Genomic DNA, 20,691 nt, shown 5'->3' with positions numbered 1-20,691 from the left:
ATTATTTTGTAATTCTAATTGATTTATTTAAGTGTGAGTGATTAATTAGCAAACTATTTAAATGAAATGATGTAAATGATCAACATTGTATAACAATTTATTTTTTAAATAAAAATGCTATTGTCAATATATGTGCAAACATACGTATCAACAAACAAAAGGAATATTCACAAACATACAGAGCATGACAGACATGTTAGCTTGGCTAAAACAGTTATAATTAAAAATGTTAATTTATGGCATCTTATGCTCACAGTCACATGTATGACTGACATTATGTATAAACACCATATTCATATAGTACTCCACATATCCAAAAACATAGTTTTACCATAGTAGCATTAAGGCACTTTCTTGTTAGTATAATTTAAAAAGCATCAAGTGCTCTGTTTATTTTATTTGATGTATAAACCTCACATAAAAAACTTGATTTGCCAACATAATACTTGATAGTCATTTAAATCCTTTAAAAAATATCTTTCATTGTTTTATACCAGATTTTGAACAATTAGTTCAATAACAAGTGATAAAGATCACATACTTGTTTTCATAATATATAATACATCAGTAACATCTGCAACAATATGCATTGCATGGATTGTCAGAGCAAAAGCTCATGTATCTCACTCAATTTCTGAAAATATTAAAGTACTAGTGGTTTAAAGATGTGGGCTGAATCCAGATCCACACAGAACCTGTTTTTAAGGCATATTTCACCCCACATATTATACACTGTTTCTGCTAAAAACAAAAATGACTATGCAAACATTCTTGACCTTGTTTGTTTGAGGTTTAAGACACATGGGTCTGAATACGAGGTGTGGTACAGGGATTAAGGACGATATCTGTAAGTCTTCACAGTTTCAGGTCCAACTCTGGCTCTTCAACCTGGTCCTGAAGCTTCTCAGCCACAGGTTTGATGAACTCCGTAAACTTTTTGATGTTGGTTTCATACAGGATCTTCTGCGTCAGGTAACGCTCCCGTTTGATCTGTTCTTTCAGCGCTTCCGGCACATCCGGTATTATATAGGACAGCATGAACTTTGTGAAATAAACAATGTGCTGAGAGGAGAACAAAACGGCACATTTAGAACCTTAAATGTGCAAACACTGCATGTAAAAGAAAATGAAAGTTTGTTTCATGAGGTATTCATTAGGCGTATCACATCTAGTCACCTACCTCAACCACAATCATAAAAGCCAGTTTGGCAGCAATGACGTGCCAATAATATATGCTGAACTCATATTCATTATGATGACCAGGAGGATTCCTGAAATCCCGATACCTGAGAACATAATAAGAGTAAATTAATACACCTTCACCTTAAAAACTACACATCAATCTGACCTTAACATCTGTTGCCACCAGCCATATTATCAGACAAGCTTTTGCTCTTTTCTATGCAAATCTATGGAAGTTATGTTTGGGTAGTTTTATGTAAATGATCCAAACATACTGGTGTTATAATGCAACACAAGGTACCCCTTTCCCACTTTTCTAAATGTTTAAATAAATCTATGAAACACGCATGCAGTGTGTTAAATCATGAGTAAGCTGTCATTCACAAATATAACATGCTGTTATAACTGGTGATGTTTTACAAGCTGACCGGCATGTTGTGATGTTGCTGAACCAGTGCATTGTGATGTGAGGTTTGCTCTTGTTGCTGAAGTCATTAATGTTGAAAACGGACAGTGAGCTGTTGATGAAGCCCGTCATGGTGTGGTTTGATCTGTCTGTATAAGGGCTCACGGAAAACGCCCAGTAATAAACCAGCCGAGGAATCATGTCCGAAGTGAAGGCAATAATGGCAGCCTGGAGAGGAAAACAGACACAGTGAGTGAAAATGACTGAAATCACACAACAAGTTGCAAAAATATCTTCTGAACTAGAGCTGGGTATTGACACAAATTTCACAATTCGATTTCGATTCACAAGCTTGTGATTTGATTCAATTCCAATCTTGATTCAAAAAATCGATTCATTTGGAAATTTATCAGGTACAGTTCATGCCAAATTTGGTCAAACATTTAAACATAATGTAATATAATACATTAAGTGTTTAACTATATAATTATGTTTCTACTTCAATTCATTTTTTGAAATACGAGATGGTCGGTTCACATGCTACATTAAAGAGCATCAAAACAACATTTATTGTTTGAATTTTGTAACAAAATTGACGGAATTTGAAAGCTCAGACTTTTTTTTATTTATCAAAAGTAACAACGCACAAAATCTTCTGTATTAATCTTTTATTTCTCCCAACTTATCTGGTGTTCCCCAAGGCTCAGTCTTGGGCCCTCTTTTATTTATTTACTGCCTCTTGGACACATCTTTTGGACACATTTGTGCTCATATGAAGAAAGAAAGTCATGTACATCGGTGATGAGGGTGAGTAAATGATGAGAGAATTTTCATTTTTGGGTGAACTATCCCTTTAAGAATCGATATCAGTTCATCAAAATGTGAATGGATTAAAATATTTTTAACCCACATTTGTGGCCACTGCTAGAATCGCCACCCCCTGTAGGATGGGCTGCCAGGCTCCAATGTCCTGGGCCTTTTCCGGAACTATCCGACGGAACTGAGTAGTGATTTTCCAGGCGTCCACACGGATTTCACACAGATTGTTGATCAGCGCCAGGAGAGGGGCCAACGGGAAAGACGCCACAAACAGAGTCACAAAACCAAACTGGATCACTGTGGGAATGCAACAGACAAAAAACACATTCAGACAACAGTGTTCATACACTTACAGCTGATTGGATGATTCAAATGTGTGCGTAGAATCTCACCCATCTCCAGGTATTCATAAAACAGGCCGAGTTTTCCTAATGGCTGGAGTTGATAGTCCTGTTCCCAGCGAGGAATCACTTTTTCTGAACCCACCTTGGTGCAATGACGAAATATCAGATTCTTCACCCACCTAGAAACACGGTTTATTAATTGCTGTGGTTTTTAATCTGCTCTATGGAAGAGTTAATAATCAGTGTGGATGATCGCAGATTAACCATTCAAGGTTCAAATCAAAATTCAAGTCTTATGATGTTAATGTTTATAATTTCTTAATATCTTAAAAATGTTCTTTTATTTGAAACAAGTTGAGCTCTACAGACAGTAGGTCTCATTTGCTATGTGAAACTCACGGCAGTAGGACTTCCTGTATGTTGTTCCAGATGGCCTTTCCAGTCATGATGATTGACAGCTGTGTGGTCAGCTCAGTCAGGCAGCCGCCAGGATCACACTGAACGCAATATGGTTTCAAGTTTCAAATGAAATGACATGTACCAGACTTCACACTTATGCATTTTATTCAAAGCGACTTGCATTGCATTCAAAGAATATAGTTGCATTTCTGTTGATGCATGTTGTTATATAAAAGTCGAATTTATGAGATGAAACGTAGAAATTATGACATTAAAATGTCACAATTATGACATCAAAAGTTGAAATTATGACTTAGTCATATTTACGACATTAAAAAGTTTAAATTATTATGACATCATTTGAAATTATGACAAAAATTATGGCATGCTAAATGATGAGATAAAATGTCAAAGATATGACAAAAAACTATATTATGACATACTAAGTCGAAATTATGACTTAAAGTCATATTTTCAACAATAAAATTATGAAAAAAACCCTCAAAATTATGGCAGGCTAAATGAAATGAGATGAAAATATGACTTAATTTATACATAAAAACAACATTATATACCAAGTCATAATGACATACTAGGACATAATTGAGATTGAAAAGACAACATATATATTTTTATGTCTTAATCATGACTTTAATGTCATAATCATGAATTTTTAAGTCAGAATTTTGACCATAATTTCAGCTTAGTAATTAGTATGTCATAACTATGACTTTTCAAGTCATAATCATGACCTTTCAAGTCATAATCATCATCTCACAGAAACGTCTCACCTCTTCATTGCGGAATTTCCCAAACCAGTAGACAGGCTGTCCCGGATAGCCCACCACCTTCCCTTTGAAGAAAGCGATGTAGAAACAGGACGAGTAATAGTTCACAAACTGAAAGAGGAACATCTTCAGTGTCAGGCTGTTCTCGTACTCCGTTTTGGTCCGCGGCAGCTCTGTAGCACACAGAATGACTCATTTACTCAGAGGATCTACTTTTAACACTTTTACTCAGTATGGAACTAAAATAAATAATGTAGTTAACTGATGTTAACACATTGAAAAGTGCTATAAAGAATGGGTTAGATGTGTTCGGCTGACAAAAAATTTTGGGAATCCCTGCTGTAAATCATCAACCTACAGCTGTACAAGTGAAACTGGTGACTTACCGAAATCTGTGATCCAGATGGCCACTTTTTCATAGACGTTGTTGAGAATCATGATGATGATGAAGCTGATGACGGAGGCTGTGATGGAAGTGGCCATCTGAGGGGTGACGTACTCTTTGAACGGTTCCAGCTCTTTGCTACCAGAGCGCAGATTTGTAGAAAAAGTGATAAACATCGCCAATCGATACACGATCACCCCGACCCCTGATGCTATAATCAACAGAATCTACAGGAGATGATGCAATTAATCTCTCAATCAACATGAAATGACACTGAAAAGCCATTTTATATGCGTAATGTGAATGCAAGTAGCCTAGAACATGTTACTTTAAATGTATGATGAGATTGAAAGTGTAATATTACCCAGAATAACACAGTGCCAATGCCACATGACACTCTCATGCACTTCCCACAGGCCGTGTATGGCACCTTCTCTGTTTTCTGTATAAAACAAACACAAAAGTCCACTGCATATTTAATGTGTTTTTGTGCTTTCTGTTGAAGTCAAACACCTAAAACAATGAAAACAGCCACTGCATCATGAAACTTGCACCTGTGTAACAGGGTTCGTTCTTTCATGGATGCATTTGGCCTCGTACTCGGGTCGTGGCTGTTCCTCCTGCTGAAGAAACTCCACTGTGTCCCAATCATGCTCCAGGACGGCCTGGTATCGTTTCCAGAACTCCAAAAACAGTGTCACTGTGAACAATAAAACACATTGCATACAAAAACACCAACTGCTTTGTCAAAACTACAAGCTCCAAACATATTTATGCAATGTTGCTTACAAAAAAATTGCAACATTTTACAATAAGGTCGCATTAGAAATACATTAACTAATGTTAATACATGGAACTTTATTGTAAAGCGTTGCCGAAAAAATGACTAATCATGTTGCATGCTGGTTCTCAGCCAGAATAAGCTGAGCAAATGTTGATGTAAAAGCATTGTTGATGCTATGTTGAGTAATCAAAGGTTTAGCATAATGACGCTAAGATTAGGGTTCACATGTGGATGGGATCATGTGACCAGTGTATGACATCACTCACCCCAAACAGACATGAAAACAGCAAACACTAATGTCCCATAGTTATCAAACACACACAGTCTCTGTGGAGGAAAACAAGCACAGAAACACATCATCAGAACAACAAAAAGGGAATTTCGCAAACACCAGCAGTTAAATCCTAGATCAGACACGAAATCCCCAAATCCTCCAGAGGAGACGCTGTGCAATAGCTACATGTTCATGTATATAGAGCACTGCAGTGATGGCATATTTTCGTAAGTTTGCAGTACTCTTGCGTGAAAAAAAAAAAAAGGATTTATCCATTGGCTTTTGGATTATTGCAAAAAATATGTGGCCAACAAACATTTATGATTCTTACACGTTCTGTTCATCATGATAATCTTAACAAAAGAACACATACAAAACTTACGGCCTAAATACAATCTGCAAAAGTTAAAGTGGTCCTTGATTATGATTTCACTTTTTTAACTTTAAATAGTGTGTAATGTTGTTGTTTGAGCATAAACAACATCTGCAAAGTTACGACGCTCAAAGTTCAATGCAAAGGGAGATATTTTCTTTTAAAGAATTCGCTGTTTAAGAACTACAACAAACGGCTGGTAGGGACTACAACAAGCTTTTTCCCGGGTTGGTGACATCACAAACCCCAAAATGTACATAAACCCCGCCCCTGAGAACACGCAACAAAGGGGGCGAGGCCATGTTGAGCTGCTTTATAGAAGAGGAATAGTTGTTGTAGTAGAGTGTTGTTGACATGCCGTCATTTTACGCCGGACTGCTTCACAGACGAGAGTCAATTCAACGCTGGATTTGCACAAAAGATTAACATGACGGCACATGCTAGTCGATGAGTTGAATCAACTCCACAGCAACTACATAAATTTATCCACTAACCATTCAGAAACGTCCAGTTTCATTCTAAAAGTTGTAACTTCTTCCTGAGTCTCTCCATCAGTGTCGACTCCGGTTTGAACAATGTAAGGTTGAACACCGTTACTGACAATCCTCATTTTGGCTGCGTGAGATTCTCCAGCTTTGTTGTTGTTGAGCAACCGAAGCGTGAGCTGTTAAAGCTCCGCCCTCTTCTGGAAAAGGGGCCGGGAGCAGCAGCTCATTTGCATTTAAACACACAAAAACGGCGTGTTTTTGCTCACACCCAAATAGGGGCAAATTTGACAAGCTATAATAAATGATCTGTGGGGTATTTTGAGCTGAAACTTCACAGACACATTTTGGGGACACTAGAGACTTATATTACATCTTGTGAAAGGGGCATTTTAGATCCCCTTTAAAATCTAAACGTAGGCTACAAACAAACTACACCATAGTCACATGACTTCAATCAAAGACTTTAGATATACAAAGATAGTGCATATGGCAGAAAGTGCAACATGCAACATGGTGGAATAAGTCCTGCCTTCTAAATAAAAGAGCCAGTTGCTGATTGGTAAACTCACAGCGTCAATTATAATCTATAAAAGCGACTAGTGAGTAGATGAGTTTACCTGTTTGATGTAATGACATTTATGCTGCCTTCACATGCTATCTGAAATTTGATAATTCCCACTTCTGAAGTCGTGATTATGAGCTCATCGCATTCAAGTTTTGACATCGGAGGGAGGTCATGTGAAATTTTTACCTAGGGAACTCGTATTTACGATAATTCCAAGAGCATGTGAAGGCAGCATTTATATCCTCAAAAAACCTCTGTAGTCCAATTTATTATATCGCACAAGATCTCAAATGTTGGTTTGGTCATTTTGAAATGCCTGAGACCAATCTGTCATCAAAATGGTTGGGAATAATGACCTCCAAGAAGTGTCTCACACAATTGCATTCCCAAACACCAGCATCCAAACGCAAGATAATACGACAGCGTTTATTATTGCATTTATGATACGTCATTTATGATATATGAAACTGCAACAACTGGTTGCTGGTATTTTGTGCCCATTTTCCAGGAAGTTACGGAATGGAAACTGTGATTTATTCGCAAATGTTTTTTTTTTTGTTTAACTTTGCACGCAAGTTAAAGTTGCAGCTTTCAATGGAAACATGGCTATTGACTTCAGGACAATGGAACCAGGAAGTGCTAAAATGCTAGTTTCTGGGTTTTGGCCTACAGAAGCACTACTCACTTTAGATGACTCGCACGTGATGTTCAGCCTCCAGTACGGACAGTCCTGATCACACTGTGGGCACATGACAATTTGTCCACCGATCTGAGGGTCGCACACCTCTTTGCTGAACAAACAGAGTCATAATCAGTCAAAGTACATTGTAAGTGCATTACAAGTACTGTGAATTGTATCAGAGCATAACAGCATCATGTTATGAGAGTGCTGTACCTCCATGTGCTGCTCTCTCTGGTTTTGTATCCGTATATGAAACAGCCGAGGCCGACTGCAGCAGCGAGGGACAACATGAATGTGTAGAAACCCAACCAGGCAAAATAAATGCCTATCTTCTCGCCGAAATACTTCCTGAAAATAGAGGCGCATATTAACTAAACTGAACTGTCTTCAGTAGAGCTGCTTTTTAGCTGAAACAATGTTGTTTTTTTTTAGCTGAAACAAACTTTGCATTATTATTAAACTAAACTGAAGACTAAAAACGCAAACTGCATGAATGCAAGTCTTATGACACAAACAGACATATTGAACACACCTGATCAGGTCCAGCGGCTGCATCTTGTAGAAGTTCTTGGGATTCGCCCACTCGTTGTAAAGCAGAAATCGTTCATTGGGGCAATTGGGCTCTTTAGATTTCACATTAAATCTGCACTGTTACATAAATCACAAAAACACCAGCAAAAAGCACATTAGTGATCATTTAATACTGCAGTAAAGTACTCATGCATCACCTGTTACTCCACATAAACAACATCCAGTTTAAACTATTTTTTTCTACTCACTACTATAGTATTGCACTGTTAAATGTATTATTTATTGCATTTAAATATTTTTTATAATTGACTTATTTATATTTATTTCTTATATTAATATATTTATTATATTTATACATTTTATTATAATTATTGTATTATTTATTGTTATGCATTTAAATATTTTTTATTTAATTGATTTATTTTAATAGTTTATTAATTAATTTAATCACATTTATTTAGTTAGCTAGTATCTTGTATTTTAATTATTTATTTATTTTGACAGTTTATATATATATATACACTATTATAGATTTTATTAATATTTTGAATGAGCTTTTTTTCCTCCTTTTTTTCAGTTTTCTTACATTTCAGATTAATTTTATATATCATTTTAATATTTTTATAATATTTTATTAGTGTTTTTTTAATATTACGATTTAGGTTTTTCCAGTTAGTATTTTTTGTGCTTAAACTAAGCAAACATTTAGTTTAATTTTCATTTAGTTTAAGCTTTTCATGTAATTTAATTTTAAGTTTCAATTTCAATTAACAAAAATATTTTAAGTAGTTTTAGTGAACTATAATAACCCTAACTGTGACTGGGGAAAGTCTGATGATATTTTCACCTGTGATGTCTTGCCTTAAAAAGTCACTTACATCATGTAATGGATACGCATCTTTGTACACGCCTCCGCTGAGCAGTTTGGAGAAGCCAAACTTCTTCATGTTTCCTTTGACTTCATACGAAGCTCGGTTGAGGACGTAGTACGCCTGTAATCGACGGCATATCAGTAAGAGACAGGTGAAGGTAAAGTGCGAGCGACACTTAGACTTTCAACGCACCATTCTGCTCCTCATGGCAGGTGTGAAGAACTTCTCTTTGTCCTTCTCATAAAAACAGCTCAGCTGATCCTTCTTGAAGGGGGCCGTGAAGAAGTCTGCCTCCTTGGCAATGACGTCCTCACTGGGGTAAAAGTACTTGGTGAAGCAGTTGTACGCTGATGATTGTGGGGCCAGATCATTGGGCTGGATGGGCAGTTTGATATGCAGGACTTCAGCGTAAAAACACAGCACATCAAAAGGCATGTGTACTTTCACATAGAAAAGTTTCTCATCTATCACCTGCAAAACACAGCCAGAGAGGAAACTCTCCCATCAGCGCTACAGGAAGGTGTACGTGCCTTAATCTATAACAATAACATTCCTGCAGATCAGCTCAACAAGTTGAGACAGGACTTGCTCTATCCTTCCTTAGAAGTCCATATTTACTGATATAATCCAGGCGGTAATGAAGCAGGAATGGACAAGAATGACAATAAAGAAAGAGGAACTGGGGTCTCTACAGGAAATCTTATTTAAATGTGCGATTAAACAACTTACGGATTGTGTCGCCTCCAATTCCACACCAATCTCCATCAGGTTTCCTTCAAAACACTCTCTTCGTTTACGCTAGAAAATAAATGAGAAAAAGAGAGATAAAATTCACTGCTTTTGGTGTGTATGAATGAGTGGCTTGAGTTAGATGTCAGGTTTAGTGATTAAGGTGTTTAGTATGAGTGTGAATCTCACAAAATATGGGTAAAATATCACTTTTTTTTTGGACAAGTTTCAAGATTTTTACCCATTTAGAGTTTAAATTTGGCATGAAATATAAATACACCCTATCTATTTTCTTTTTTATTGATCATATGTTTATTTAAAAGAAGAGAAACAACAACAACATTGAGGCATTGTAAAATACATCAAAACAGCTATAAATATGTTTCATTTCATGTTTCATTCATTATAAATAAGTTTCATTTTTACTTTTTTTTGACCTCATAATGTTTGGTGACAGACTTTTGATAATCTGATAATGTATTAAGGAATTCTTCTATCATTTAGTGCACTTAAACTCTGCCCCCTACAGTATTTTGAGTGCCACGCACCACATCTAAACATCCAATCAACAACCGATGCATAGAACCAAGCCCCCCACATGTGTTATACTCGGATGTAGGGCTGTACTAACGATTATTTTGGTAATCAAGCAATAGGACGATTATTTTGACGATTAATCGAGTAATCGGATATTGTTTTTGTGTTAATAAAAGTAGGCCTAAGCAAAGAATAGCCTTTAAAACGGCTTAAAATACATAATAACGAGTATCAAAATCAAGTAATCATATGGTTTTACAGAACAACACTGTTTAAATACATAAATGCAACATAAACAATCGACCCATGTCCGTTACGTATTATAACAAATACCTGCAGAGGGCGCCAACGGCCTGGTGTTGTTGTTGTCCCACTTTATAGGAGATCAAATCCTCGTTTAAATTTTTTTTATTTGTTTTTAAATCGAGTACTCAAATTTAATCGAGGAATCGTCACAGCCCTACTCGAATGTATGTCACAATACGGAAGAAAAGATCTGTCGCTACTTTTGTTTCATCTCAACTTGAAGAATTAATGTTTAGGTTAAGAATCAAGAGCTAGGAGTTTATGTTAGTCAAGAAGATTAGTAAATTAATATTGTGACCTTGACTTACTCTTCTCCTATAAACTGAGCCTTTTTTCACTGATGCATTTTTAGACTCGTCCTCATAGACCAAAACCAAGTCAATCCTTCTCTTTCCGTCGTTGAAAAACAGCGAGTCTGGGTTACCATTGAAATCAGCCTGCAAACAACAAACTGATGTCACAGGAAGTGCAAAATCATCTCCATTTAGTAATGCAAAAGTACCGAAAAGGCCATAGAAGTTCCTTAATAAACAGCTTTGAGCTACTGAATTAATTCCGTTAAATGCCTCACTAATAAACATTGAGATTTGTAGCATGCATGTGTGTGTTTTTGTGTAATAAAGTTGTACTAAAATTATTCTAGTTTTGTCTTTATCAAGGTGGACAGAAAAGAAACAAACCCGTTCCACTTTTGACACAACTTCACCATCTGGTCTAGATCTGTATGTTGGCACCTGTTGAACATAATCTGGGAAAAAGCATAATACAAACTATTAAAGTAAACATTCAGCAGGTGAATCACAACTTCCTGATCAGATATGAATCTTGCCAATGATATCTAACAAGTATATTTACATATTTAAATATTAATTTACATAATCGATTCAAAAGGTATTACATAAAGCATTAAACATTATTACCCGCAAACTAAATTACACATGGCATGTGAACACTTTGGAATTCTCTGATTTAATGTTTACTCACAGTGAAGGGAAAACCCAACCAAAACAATCTAACCAGAGAGCAAAGCATAATGGGAAAAACGACCTTAAAACAGATGTTGCTTCACTGGGTGGAAAATATCTATAGCAACGACCAAACAGCCTGTACAAGGAAAACTCATCTGTCCCACGAATTACGCCTCCACCACACAAACTTATTCCAGTTTATGACATACAAAACTGTCCATAAAACAGAGCAGCAGGGCTGACACAGAGGAAAATCCTTATGGCTAGTGCATGTGTTTCAAAATCATCATACATTATTAATTAAAATACGTGGATCATTTTTAATAGCATGTTTGTGTAACAGAATCAAAAGTAGGGCAAAGGAACTGACATAACTGAGCATTATTATAGACACACAAAATACATACACAAAACGCATGCATGCGATTAATCAAAATAATGGTGGTGTGCAACTTGTCTTTCAGGTTAGGTGTTTTGCCTGGCATGTGCAAATGAGCTCAAGTCATTTTATTATGTATTCTCTGGAACTGAACGAGTTTGAGCATATTATTCATGCATTTTTAGCTCTGAAATACGACTTCTGATACCTTAGCTCACCACACCTGCATGCTGCACTGAAAAAGAAACTAAAAGTGCGACCCTCAGCTACCAGTGAACTTTAGATAACGTTCTCTTTATATAGATAAAGTTCTCAGAAATTTAACTAACGTTCGGGCAAGGTTTTCCCGAACTTCCAGAAACGTCAATAGAACGTTCGTTCAAAGTTGGAACGTTTTAGTTGGACGTTCATGTAACATTTTTTAGAATGTTACTAGTAGTTTTAGAATGTGAAGAGAATATTAAAAAGTAACATTCCCAAAATGTTTGCAGACTGATAAAATGGAATGTTTCCTTAACGTTCACATAACCGAGAATGTTTTTTTATATATATGAAAAAAAAAACTGATGACGTTTTTTTTTCCTAACTTAAATGGAACGAAATAAAACGTTCTTAGAACATAATTTGTTGGCCATAAAATAAATGTTAGCCAGGACTTTGTCCTCTTTCGCTCTGAATCATGCGATTACATTGATATAAAGATGCCGGACTCACCCACTTCAGTTATTAAACACATCTCAATGTCTCCCTCCTCTGGTTCTGAGTCCAGCTCAGGATTGTCATCTTCTGCTTCACTCATTCTTAAAACGCTTAAGAAATTAACGCAACATGTAACAGATAATAATAAGTCTCTACAGCACAGATGCGCTGCAGCAATATAAAGTATGACCGTAAAAAATCACAGCGTGAAAGAACAAAGTAGTACACGAAGTTTCTTCTACCAGTCCGAACTAGTTGAGACTGCGCGTGCCGCGGAGGTAGGTGGGGTCGGAAGAGGGTTTTTGGGGTATAGGCTTAGGCAGTCACACAGTCATTGCTTAACCATATGTGGCTGCTTGATACTTTCTAGTTTCCGCTTATGCAATAATTTTAGACATTTTTTTGTTTGACTACAGGTTTATACAGACAGTTATTGTCTATTTAATGGTACAACCTTTTTCAGAATTCAAAAGTCATGGTATATTTTTTTTCTACCACTAGTTAATATATCTATTTAAACTAGTGACTATGCATATTGTTTTATTAAATATATAACTTAAAAATGGTAGAACGTATTTGCGCACTAGGAACGATTTCCGTGTCTTCGATTTTCACACGGAGTGATTTGTGTGACGGAAGCGTGTAAAGACGCGCTGTAAGCACCTTTGGTATTTTGTAATCCTTAAAAGGGAAATAATAAATAAACAAATAAATACATATCTTGTAATCCTTAAACATGTATGTTTAATATTTTACAAATACGAACATTTTATTTGCAGTTGATTTTGTATAGTGTAAAAAACTATATGGTGATGCTAACACCCAAATGCATCAGTAGCTACAAGCACAAATAAAAATATCATGATTTGGCTACAAATCGAGTTCTATACCCTTTACAGAAAACCTTTGCATCTGAATTTAAGAAGATATGGTCTAGCCTCGGTGCTCTGAATTTGTATAGTGTATGAAAGTCGTTAGATTATTTTCTTATCGCTCATCGCCTTCAGTCGAGACTGCACTGCTGTGGGGAAAAAATGAGCAAGGAAAAAACGTCTATAGTGGGCAGCTTCAAAGTTTATTGTTCAGCTATAAGATTATATACATTTGCAGACAGTGGAAAAGGTGGTTTCTTTTTATCACATTGTCATCATGACATATGACGCCCCCGCACCTGAAAACCGCTACTCGTTCCTGCGGTAAAAAAACAAACAAACAAACTAGAAAACAAAGTTTCTGTTTACATCGTATGCCCTTCCTGTGCCACATATCAGGAACAGATAAACTGCCAACGTTAACGCATTCAGCGTGAGATCAAGGAATTGAAACTTTTCTCAAGAAGTAAAAAACCTATAACAAAGTCTCAGCTTCAACCGCGGAAAAACGTCAATAAAACAATCATTACAATTACAATAATAATAATAAAAAACATTAGGGATATTAAATAGGCTAATTTAATTAAATATGGTCTTAAACGTTAAAATAAACGTGGCTTATGTATCTACCACACACAATTACACACATATACAAAAAGTTACACTTTGGTGTTCTCTAGTGTTGCCCTGAAGTGCAGTTTTCCACCCGCCCATTAATAATACAGTTTACGTACAGATAGGCTAATGCACAGCTCAGTGAAAGATTCTTAATGTTAGTAAACAGCACATATCGCATCGCATAAACATACGAAAAAGGAAAGCTTTGAGCCGCAGAGTTTGTGACAGGGTTCATTTCTTCTCAGTTTAACCACAGCAACAATTTCAGGAAAGCAGTAGAGGGATTCAAGTTCTCCAAGATTAGTTATGCCTGGCCCATTATTTAAGACAATTCAGACTTTAAAGCTCTTAATTTGTACTTTCCCTTATAAAAATCTACTATAATTTTTGTATTTTTTAATGCAATAACTACAGGTAAGGCCCCTCATTATAGGCCAATATATTGTAGGCCATGTACAGTTTTAGCAGCATATAGAAACTGTATGTTACTACAATAAAATGTAGGCTTATAAGATTGTGTGACTGTTATAGTATAGATTTCTACATAACATACACTCTTATAGTTCAGTGGGGGAGCCCTAGGGTTCTTGACTCAAGAATTTGATAGGTGTTTTGGACAGAGTTTTATTGAGAACTTTGTGTTTTATGATGGAAAAAGTTTGACAGTTGTTGGATTTGAACCCTTGTCTTTATTGCAGTTTTATTTGCAACCAACATGCCAATGTGTGTAAAAGGGGATTTGAACTCGTGAATCCAAGATTAAAACACAACACTTTATTGCCTGAGCAACTGAGTCTGAGATACAGACGGGTGTGTTGGGTTGAGTTTTATTGAGGGCTTATTTTCTATGAAAAAAAAAAAAAAAAAAAAAAAAATTAGTAATGGCAGGATTTGAACCAAGAACTCTTTGTATGAGCAGCAAGTAATTAACCACTGAATCACAGAGTTTGTGATGGCTGAGTTGGTTCAATTCAGTTGATTTTCAGATTAGCTTCAGCATTAATAAAACAATTTAACAAAATCAATAGTGGGATTCAAACTCAAGACTCCAAGTCTAATGCTTTATAACTCGAGCCATTGAACCTGACAGGGCATTTTGGATGAGTTTTTCTTGAGCGCTTTATGTTATATGATGGAAAACTTTGAGCAACTGTGGTATTTGAACCAATGTGTGATTGGCAGGTGGTGAACCACTGAGCCACAGACTTCGTGACATTGAGTTGGTTCAATTCGGTTGATGTTCTGTTTAGCTACAGCATAAATTAAGATGAAAAAAATCTATTTAACATAAACAATAGTGGGATTCAAACTCAGGAATCCATGATTAAAATATAACACTTGATCACTTGAGTGAATCCATTCCATAACATTCCATATTTTAGTGGTTTCTTAAATTTTTTTTTAAGTGAAATTTATTGAGTGCAAAACGGATTCTGCATTGTAAAAAGCAGATGTTCAAGAACTGTTAACACACATGAACAATAACACAAATCAGTCAAATTTATTTGGTTCCAAGACTTCATTCAAAGACTAAATATAGGCAACAGTTACCTGCACATTACAGATGAAACATATATATAAAAACACACATATAAAAGCTAAACATCATGAAATAATCCTCATTCATTTAATGTGTATTTATGTCAGGCATTTGCCTTCTGTCTAAGCTTCAAGAAGGCAAACTAAACACTATGTGTGTTTGTGGGCCGCTCCACGTGAGGGAACTCAAACCCTCTTGCCTAATGTCAGAGCGACCTGCATTCTCAAAGTGTCTAGAGAAAGCGGGTCAGGACTAAATATATCCTTCAGGACATGCAAAAACAAACTCAGTCTGTGTTTTGTAGCGCTACGTGGAGCATGACATTTCTTCTGATAGCTTAACAAATACTTTTAGGACAGAGTTACACCAAAAACAAAGTAGAATTGGCGCACGTTTTATAATCCATCTGCATGACTGAAGTTCTCTTTGGGATTTGAGTTTTGTTTGTGTGTACATCCTTGTGACCTCTGAAACACAATGGACTACATGGAACAAATGGATGAAGATCAGCTCATTGAGATCGCTATTCAAATGAGCCTCCAAGATACCTGCAGTTTCTCCGTTTTAAATGAACCGTTAAGGTACAAACATCTTCCATTCTCAGTATTTATTTATTTCAAACATAAATATGTTTTACTCTCACACATTTCATTGTCTCGTTTAGCACTTTAGAAACAGCCAGTGATGAAAACCTGAAGATTTTATCTGCTATAAATCAAAGTAATTCATACATGAGCACTTTTATCCAAATATCAATGCTCTGATTAGGCAATGCCTTGATATTCCGCGTGTGCTGTAATATTATCCAGGTGATGTGTTTGCACTAAGAAAACTGCACAAGTACAGCGATGCCTATAAAGAAAGAGACAGCAGAGGTTGGCTTCCGATGCACAGAGCGTCTGTCCAGCCAGATGCCCGTGTGCTGGATCTCGTCCTCCTGGGTGAGCAGATGCAATGTGTACAAACAAATGAGTGATTATTAGCTAATAAGGCTGTGTTACTGGCATCTTTTGTCCTGGACAGCATCCTATGAGTTGAGCATGGAGGAGATGACGGCCGATGGAGACACTGCTCTGACTCTGGCTTCTCAAGCAGGACATGTGGAGAATGTGAAGGTTCTTCTCCAACACGGAGCATCTCCACACAACATGAACAGCAAGAACGAGACTCCACTTCTCCTGGGTAACAACAAAACAACACAAAAGAAACGACAAATAAGCCTCTTACAAGCAATTAAACAGATATCATTTTAGACTAAATTAATTAAAAATCAATCACAATTTCACAATTTCACATTAAATAATTTAAAATTTCACCCCAAATCCAAACAAACAATAACAAAATTGGCATTAATAAAATATTTAATATTATTACTATTAATAATATATTACTATTTTTTGCATTGTAAACATTATTTTCATGTTAATTAAGCACATTTTCCTACATAATGTGATTCCCAGTGTTGTATATAATATTGTATATATATATATATATATATATATACACACACATACACACATCTAGGCAACTGTAATGTTTAATTAGCTAAAAAAATGTCAAAGCAAAAAAAGATATTACAAATATATTAAATAATTCAATAAATATATCAATAATTATATGTAATGTATAATGTCATTCAATTATATATAATGTTAATGCAAAACATATAAATGTTCCTTAAATATTAAACAAATCTATATATCTATATATCTATCTATATATATATATATATACACACACACACACACACACACATACATATTTACACACATACTGTATATACATACATATATATGCATCCCTGAACCATTTGTCCATGCGTTACACATTATCCTAACATATCAAATACATAACATATAAATAAGAAGATAAGATGAACTAGTCTTCACATTAGTCTCACTGGCTTGTGCAAGAAAATGTATTGTGGTTTTGTACAAGCATATTTAAAATGTGACATAACAAAACACTGTTTCAGTTTTTGCATTAGTTCTTATACTAGGTATCAAGATCATAATTCCATGTTTCCCTTTGCAGCCGTGAGGTCAAACTCTTATGATATGGTTCATGCACTTATAATGGGAGGCGCCATCGTGGAGCAGGTGTGTTTGAAGAAGTGGACGGCCACCCATGAGGCCGCTAAGGTGGGATGCGTGGACATCCTGATGCTGTTGCTGAAACACGGGGGGAAGGTGATGGGACGTGATGGGCACGGGGTCACACCGCTGGGCATCGCTGCAGAGTATGGCCATCCGGATATACTGGCAATCCTTATAGAACATGGTAAATTAGGTTAAAGTTAAGATAATAATAAAATAATTTCTCTTATCCTAACTTAAAATGCTGAGACCACAATAAGGCAGGTTGATTCCCCCAAAAATGAATGCATTTGCTTTCACCTCTAGGGGGCGACGCCACTGCACAAGCTACAAATGGAGACAGTGTGTTATATGATGCTGCAGGCTCTGGGAACCTGGACTGTATTAATCTACTCCTACAACATGGTGCAAGTCCTAATATAGCCAGTTTTTGCTCTCAACTGCCAATTCACCGTGCAGCCTACGAAGGGCACTACCTGTGAGAGCATACCAAATCAATCTTACCACACTACACCAACATCTCTGCCTTGATGAAAACATTGTGTGTCTCTCTTTAAACTGACAGGGCTTTGAGGACCTTCATTCCCATCACCACTAAGAGGGCCATCCGTCTGTCCGGTATGAGTCCGGTTCATTCTGCGGCAGACGGAGGCCACGCTGACTGTCTCGAGCTGCTCATCGAAAAAGGCTTTGACGTCAACCCAATCTTAGACTGCCATATTTCTGAAAACTACGGTGACATGAGGAAGACCCCGCTGTACTTCGCCATCTGCAATGGAGACGTCACCTGCACCGAGATACTTCTGAAAGCAGGTGCAAACCCAGACCTAGACCCTCTGCGCTGCCTCCTGGTGGCGGTCAGAGCTGGGAAACACGAGTTGGTGCGGCTGCTTCTCGCCTATGGGGCGAACGTCAACTGCGTGTTCTCTGTCATCAGTGACACTGTATTTCCCACGGCGCTGCAATACTGCCTCAAAGATGAAATGATGCTGCGTCTGCTCCTTAACAATGGATACCATGCAGAAAGCTGCTTCAAGTGTTATCATCACAAGCCTGTAACGACATACACATGGACGGAGGTTCATAGCCAGTCACACCAAATCAAGAGCAATCCGAACAAAGTGACCGTAAGCATCATATTTGGGGTTTAGAAACCAATGGGGTGGATTCACTAAATAGTTGCACCACTTCAACATGCGCCAAAACCTGAGTCTTGTTCACTAACCACCTAAAAACAGCTTAACCAGGCGCTACCTGTGCGTACCTGTTTATTATAGAATGCATTGTTGCAATTAATGTTGCACTATTACTTAAAAAGAGAGATTTGATCACTGCCACAAGAGATCGCAATTCATCCTTAGTGAATTCTCCCCAAAAATTCCATTTCTATATTTATATGTGGCCTAATTATGCACTCTGTTCTGTGTTTTCAAGTTTTGCGAGTTCATTAGCGTGTCATGGATGGCACACTTGGCTGGGAGGGTGGTGCAAACACTCCTGGATTACGTGAGTCACATGCACATCTGCTCCAAACTGCAACACATTCTGGAGAGACAGGAGGAGTGGCCCAACATCTGCGACATCCTCAGTAAGACACTTCTGTTCACCATTCAAACCTGTATGAAACACAAAAATAACCATTTCTTAATGTCTGTTTGGTGCTAGGGAACCCACAGCCTTTGAAACACCAGGCCAGGTTGGTTATCAGGAGACATATGACACTGAGAAGACTGAATGACCCAGAGTTCATGAGCACCGCTCCTTTCCCCCCGGCACTGAAGAACTTCCTGCTCTACAAAGAACATGATGTCTATGGTCGAATGGATGAACACTAGATATATATGCATCTATATGTATTTTATTCCAATTTGTTTTATTTATTGGTTTGTTTCTAAACAATATCATTGTGATTATATCATTTTTCATACGTTATGCACCTAAATATGCACCTTTGTTTTTGATTTCGAAGTAAAATTTGACCTGGACATGATTTACTCTAAATAGTTGCATGCTAAAAATGGGATTATTTTTTAAACCATAACAATTTGGCATACATTTTAATATTCACTAACATTCATCCTGGCCCTAATCCAACAACACTGAGGATTTGCTGAATCTGGTGTTGCTAGAGACCCTTGTTATCAGAGCAACAACATTCCTGCGCTGTCAACGCCAGTCGGCGGCTTCGGAGATGCAGCGGACACTGTGTTCCTGTCATAAACACAGATCTAGCCTCTCCTGGTTGTTTGGATCCTATGGGACAACAAATAGCTTATCTGAGTGTTCACATTCAGACCAGATCTGATCATTACAAACACACAGGCCTGACCTGACAGCTTATGGCCTTTGAAATCCATTCATATCTACACCATATTAACCTTTAGCCTCTCTTCAGATTCACTACTTTTTAGGCAAGCGGAGGATTTGATAGTATGACGTATGCTTCAATGAATGCAATAATAAAGCAAATTTTAATCCTGATTATGACATCAAAAGCGAGACAAAACCAGTAAAAGGCTAAGAGAGAAGAGGATTTTTTAAATCCTCACAATGGTTCATGCCAGACTGATAACAGTTCTTGGGATAATCTGCCCTTCACTATTAGCCTGTGACGTGTTACTTTAGCTTGACGAGGTATTTTTGGCACATATGAATAAACTAAAAGTACTTAAGAGTATTCTGGGTAGTCCAATTCTAAACTGAGTATACTCTTAATGTCAAAAACAATGAATTATACCTTTCAATTTTCAAATTTAGCATAATTTAGCCACTTAAGTTCTGTGCAGTGATACAAACCAAAATTATGATTTCATTTAATGCACCAGTAAATACGTACAGAGCCATTCAGAATGGGTTTCACTCATTTAAGTGTTTCAAATTCAAGTATTTACCACACTGCTGGTAAAAATGGCTTGCTATTATAAGGACATTACCATTTCTCTCTAAGCCATCTCCTTAGAGTCCGTCTGCTTATTTTGGACATGAACAATGCAGTCAGCGTTTACTGACAGGCCTTCGCTGTGGCCATGTTTGTGAGCTCACATGCTTTTTGCAG

General features: G+C 36.8%; 2 protein-coding genes across 3 annotated transcripts; one reads left to right on the top strand and one right to left on the bottom strand.

The window, feature by feature from the left end:
• Positions 1–81: 81 nt before the first annotated feature.
• On the bottom strand, positions 82–12,812 carry ano6 (anoctamin 6). 2 transcript variants are annotated; one of them, XM_051892352.1, is made up of 20 exons: positions 12,526–12,812; positions 11,145–11,212; positions 10,773–10,901; positions 9,622–9,690; positions 9,085–9,363; positions 8,899–9,012; positions 8,022–8,137; positions 7,703–7,837; positions 7,493–7,598; positions 5,374–5,434; positions 4,878–5,023; positions 4,688–4,765; positions 4,325–4,550; positions 3,942–4,111; positions 3,151–3,248; positions 2,800–2,930; positions 2,499–2,704; positions 1,611–1,816; positions 1,181–1,286; positions 82–1,062 (listed from the first exon to the last, which is right to left on the bottom strand). In XM_051892352.1, the coding sequence occupies exons 1-20, from the start codon at positions 12,608–12,610 to the stop codon at positions 856–858; spliced, it is 2,736 nt and encodes a 911-aa protein (XP_051748312.1). In that variant the 5' UTR covers positions 12,611–12,812; the 3' UTR covers positions 82–855. The 2 variants fall into 2 exon arrangements, with proteins under 2 accessions (XP_051748312.1, XP_051748313.1); XM_051892353.1 differs by having other exon boundaries at positions 12,530–12,768.
• A 2,947-nt stretch (positions 12,813–15,759) lies between these two features.
• On the top strand, positions 15,760–19,626 carry asb15b (ankyrin repeat and SOCS box containing 15b). The gene is made up of 9 exons (XM_051892361.1): positions 15,760–16,121; positions 16,205–16,260; positions 16,350–16,481; positions 16,564–16,722; positions 17,575–17,820; positions 17,943–18,114; positions 18,202–18,763; positions 19,071–19,224; positions 19,302–19,626. Exons 1-9 carry the CDS (start codon positions 16,018–16,020, stop codon positions 19,469–19,471), a joined length of 1,755 nt encoding a protein of 584 aa, XP_051748321.1. The 5' UTR covers positions 15,760–16,017; the 3' UTR covers positions 19,472–19,626.
• Positions 19,627–20,691: the final 1,065 nt, after the last annotated feature.

Source organism: Ctenopharyngodon idella, chromosome 4 (assembly GCF_019924925.1).
Source record: "Ctenopharyngodon idella isolate HZGC_01 chromosome 4, HZGC01, whole genome shotgun sequence".
In the NCBI taxonomy this organism is placed as follows: domain Eukaryota; kingdom Metazoa; phylum Chordata; class Actinopteri; order Cypriniformes; family Xenocyprididae; genus Ctenopharyngodon; species Ctenopharyngodon idella.
This window is presented reverse-complemented; position numbering and strand designations above follow the sequence as displayed.